Consider the following 4,934-nt stretch of genomic DNA (forward strand, 5'->3'; position numbering starts at 1 on the left):
TATTGGTTTAAAGTGAAGTGTAGTCAATAGGTAAATGATACTTAAGATTGCATAGCCTACCCAGTCTGGTCCTGATGTCTGGAAATAGTTAGGATTGGGATTGGATGGGACAGACATATGTTGATCCCTGAAGCATAAACCCAAGGAGTTGCTACTTAGTTATTGTGCTTTCCACTCACTTAAAAAGGAAGCACTACCTGTGAGAAGTAGATTTATAAAATGGAGGTCATTCTGGACTCAGAGTAATTGCTGGATGGGCTGGTGGAAATATGGCCAAGAGGCTTTTGTATAGGTTCAGGGGCAGCCCTACGAGGTGTACAGGGATTTTGTACAATTACATGTTACCTCATTATTACTTGGCTAAACTGCTGCAAAGTGTTCTACTGGCCTGCTTTTGAAGGCCACTTGGCTGTGGTAATTGGTATGGAATATAGTGGCTTGCTTACTAATTAGCACTGTTATTGAGAACTATTACACCAATGCTATAGTATTGCTAGTAGATTTCCAAGCTCATTCCAAGTTCACCAAATTCAAAGTAATGCTTTGGTCTATAAAGCGCTACTATATTTACCTGGGCATGAACAACTCCCTTTTCCACTTCATCCATGCTACTATATATTCTATGAAAAACTTTTGCTGATTCCCAAAGTGAGGGGGACTGAAGCTAGGCAGTCAATTCTCTGTTGTGGTTTGGTACTGTGGGATAGTCTCCCCTCAAGTGAACTTGCCCCATTATTAACCACTTTCTAGAAATTGATAAAGGTGGAACTTTTCCAGAGAGTTGTAGTTTGATTGTATGTTTTTGTCATATAATGCTTTGTACTTACTTTCTTACTTGATTTATTTTATTTAACATTGATTATATTCTAAGCAGTCTAACTACGAAAACATTAAAAAAAAATAAAACAATAAAAATTGTAACACACAAATGGTTTCATTTATTATTACTTACTAGCATGGCCATTTTAATTTAATTTAATTGATTATTAATATTGACTACTGTAGACTTTTAATATGTCTTTTGTTATGTTGCTAACTGCCTGGAGCCATTGTGAAATACAGTGATGTACAAGAATGCTAAATAAATGTATACATTTCATTTTAAAAGAACTGTGAGGCATTAATTTAGCCTCTTTACTTCGTTAAAATCTACAATAAATAAGTAAAGGTGAATTCTATCAAGAAAGAAAGACTCACTCCAGGAGACTGATCCCTTGCAAACATTGGCCAAGTTTTCCAATTCATTTCATGCTGGAATTGTTTATGTTCTGTTTCCCCAAACCCATATACAAACTGTGAAGGTAGGCGAGTTGAAATCTGAATGAACATATCACTGAAGGTGAAGCCAGGTAACTGGGAATCCCAGCTATAAGAAAAAAAAGTTTGCAATTGGAGCAATGATTAAATTTCAAACTATAATTGAACAATAAACAATACTAAAACACAGAAANAGAGAGAGAGAGAGAGAGAGAGAGAGAGAGAGAGAGAGAGAGATGGTGTTTGGAGCTTTCGTGATGTTTTTTTCTTTTTTTCTTTTTTAATATGAACTGATCTGTTAATAGGAAAAAATAAACGATGAATACTTTGGAATCTATGACCAGCATGTACAAAGCACTGAAAAGGTTTTGATGTTCTTCTGCTATTTTCTTGCTTATTTTTCTATGATGTTTGATCACTGCAGAAGAGAGGTAAAGGAAGTGATGCTAAGCTAAACATAGTTCATTACCCGATGAGCATAAAAAAAAACTTCAATTACTTTGATTCACATGGTGCTTAATGAAAAGCTCAAAGTAAAGCAAAATCTAGGGAACGTTAAGAATAGTACAATGGTGTTTCAACAACTCATGGAATAAAATTTGGAAAATTTAGAAAAAAAAATGGAATTTTTTTTTTTGAATTTTTATTGGAATGGAATGAAATTCAATTTTTCCAAGAAAAATTGCTAAGAAGCTATTCTAGTCCAGCCATCAATCCATCAACCAATTAATTAATCCCAAAATGATTGGATTCCCCATCAAGGTGATAGCAGTGATGAAGGGAGATATTATTTTAAGAAAAAGCATGCAAAATTTCCCTGATATCACAGCATTGATATCTAAAGTATCATTTTTAAATATGTGCAATCTTTTATGTGGCCCATAATGCTTAATGCTGCAATCCAACCACATCATTCTTCACAACAGTCTTTAATTCATCAATAAATATTTTCTCTGTAATATCACATTTCTACTTACAGGACTGTCCCAGTGCTTTTGCGCCGAACTTGAATTCCAAATGGGTGGTTCTGAATTGACACTTCATACAGACGGTTTTCCAGAGTACTTACAGGTGTTTGGGGAAGATTCAGAGGCACTGGAACTTCAAATCTCTTTTTACTATAATCATAAATCTAAGAATAAAAGTGAGTATTAGGTTTAAAACCTGGTCATAAAATATATATCAGAGAACTGCAGGTTCATTTTATAATATTCTCCCACTTAACGATGATAAAAGTTTCTTAACAGATCAAAACATATTACTTATGATCTTCCAACAAATAAAAAAGAGTCTGATCAATATACACAGGCAAGTGGGTTCCTTAAAGAAAATGTGGTCAATAAACTCCAGTTAAAAGGATAAGGAATCAAGGATTAAGAGATTTATATTTCGATATATTTTCAACTTGTCTATGAATTAGAGTCATAAAGCAACTGTGGTGTGGTGAGAGTGGGGCTATGCAAAGTATGTGTGAGTGTGAGTATGTATTTGTGTATATATGTGCTTGTGTGTGTGTGTGTGCGTGCACCAAAAGAATATTATAAAGAAAATTGTATATAGCTGCAGTTGGAGAAATTGCATATCAATGCATTTCTGATGTAACTTGCAAAAAATGTCTACATTGGAAAACTGAAAAGAAAATGGATATTGATATATTTTCACAAGTAAATAAAAATAAAATCACTACTGCAAAAATAGGCTGGAATGAACTTGTGCTGAAAAGTTAAGATGTTATAAAACAGAGAATAGAATGATTAGATGAATATGCTAATAAGAATTAAAAATCTATGCACCAAGACACAGTATATCAATAGTGCTATTTTTCTATATTTTATGTTTCATATTTTGAAACTAGATAGTTTGGCAACTTCTAACCAGATAGCCAGAATCAAACTGTTTACTAATAATGACAAAATTATCAATCTGTTTCCAAAATGACCAACTGTAACATTTTACAAAGGGGTTTACCTTAAATTGAAGCATGTTATTGTCATGATATTTTACTTCCAAATGAAGATTGTCAATGAGGGGGACTTGCTGTCCTGAAAGTCTAACAAAGTCAGTGGTTCTACCAAGATTGGCTGTTAAACCAGATGATGTATATTCAATTTGGTCAACCATGTAACCATTGTCAGAAGGATAGTAGCAGTCTGGAACATCAGCAACAGCAGAAGGCTAGTTTATTAAAAATAAAAAAGGATATATTAGTGAGTGAATAGAATTGGAAAGAGATTAAATCCATAATTTCTGAATTGATTAGAATCAATATTTCAATTAGTTTGCAAGACTTTTCAAAATCAGGTTTCCCATAGCTACTACCTTTATAGAATTGTATAAAAATGATAGGTTTGTTCCATATAACTAGACATATTGTCATTTTACCCAGTTCCATTTTTATATATTCATTTATTTTATTTCCACACTATTTTTCCTTATAAAGGATCTTAGAATGGCTTATTGGAGAAGAGGGTACAGGAGCATCATATTGTAAAAATGAATATAAAAATATGAAATAAATGTTACTGAAAAAGTAAAACAAGAATTAAAAAATCAAACAAAATCATATGATTTCCCACCATAAAAGAAAAGCAAAATAAATAACAGTCTAGGATCTAGCCTGATCCTGAAATGTGATTACAAATTTAAACTCAACTGTAGGACTATCAGCACTGAAATTGGATAGTTGGATAAAATTTCTAGGCCACTGATAATATTTTTATATTTAGAAGCATCCTTTGTCACTGGAATGGCAAAATTTTCATTGCCTATCCCATTGATGAATTGAATCAAGAAGCATTAAATATAATTCCCATGCCACATGAAAAAACATTCAAGATTTCATTATGTCACTGTGTAAGAAATGTTATGAACCGGAATAGCCAAATCAACAAACTAGCCAATGAGATCTGTTTTTGATTAAGACACAGTATTGGCTGTGTGAGGCATGTGATCCAGCTTAGGTCTGGGCGCGTCTTAGTCTTTTGTATGTTGTTTTTTTCTGATCTCCAAGTTAAGAGTTGTTGATTTTTCCCAGAGCTGAATGAAACTGTATGCATCATGTTTATATATATTTTATAGATAAAGTTTTTCTAAACTATGCCTCCTGCTCATTTTCAATGTGTGCTTATTTTGGGGGCTTATTTTTGCGCTGGAAAGCTGTAAAACTCTAACACATTAGAATCACAGTTTAATGTTAAAAGGACCAACAAGTCTTGTTCAATCAGATTAAAATGATTCTGCAGCTGAAATACAGACAGCTGAAAGAATACTTCTTGGAATTGCTATTGAAAACGAACATTGCAAGTTATTTAGAAATAGCTGAATCCAACATAATTATGGACTTTTAAGAACTATTGATTCAAGTAACTGAGAGTTAAATGGGAATTGAATCTGATTGGCATCTCTCTGCAGGAGGAAAGCCTTTGAGGGCATCCAAAATAATGCAAAATGATTTTATACAATGTGTTTTTCTCCCTACAAGTCACAGTATCTTGCTTCTTTTGGAACAGCTTGAGAAATGCAGGGAGTTTCATGAATAATAAACAAATATTGTCCTATTCCATGCATTTTTTGTGAAATCAAAGAGAAATCTGCTGAGAAAGGATACCAGGTAGATATATTTCTGTCTACTTAGCTCTGCAGGAATGCTCAGCTTTAGTTGGTCTGTACCCAAAATG

The 4,934-nt window shown here is 33.1% G+C and overlaps 1 protein-coding gene across 1 annotated transcript in view; it reads right to left on the reverse strand.

The window, feature by feature from the left end:
• Positions 1-4,934, reverse strand: part of LOC107292946 (maltase-glucoamylase, intestinal-like) — a 77,001-nt gene that overhangs the window by 32,846 nt on the left and 39,221 nt on the right. Inside the window, 3 exon segments of the mRNA XM_015822078.1 lie at positions 1,198-1,366; positions 2,235-2,389; positions 3,226-3,432. Of these exon segments, the coding sequence (XP_015677564.1) occupies positions 1,198-1,366; positions 2,235-2,389; positions 3,226-3,432 (531 nt within the window).

The sequence above is a fragment of the Protobothrops mucrosquamatus genome, unplaced genomic scaffold, assembly GCF_001527695.2.
Source record: "Protobothrops mucrosquamatus isolate PMUCROS unplaced genomic scaffold, P.Mucros_1.0 scaffold1458, whole genome shotgun sequence".
NCBI classification, from domain to species: domain Eukaryota; kingdom Metazoa; phylum Chordata; class Lepidosauria; order Squamata; family Viperidae; genus Protobothrops; species Protobothrops mucrosquamatus.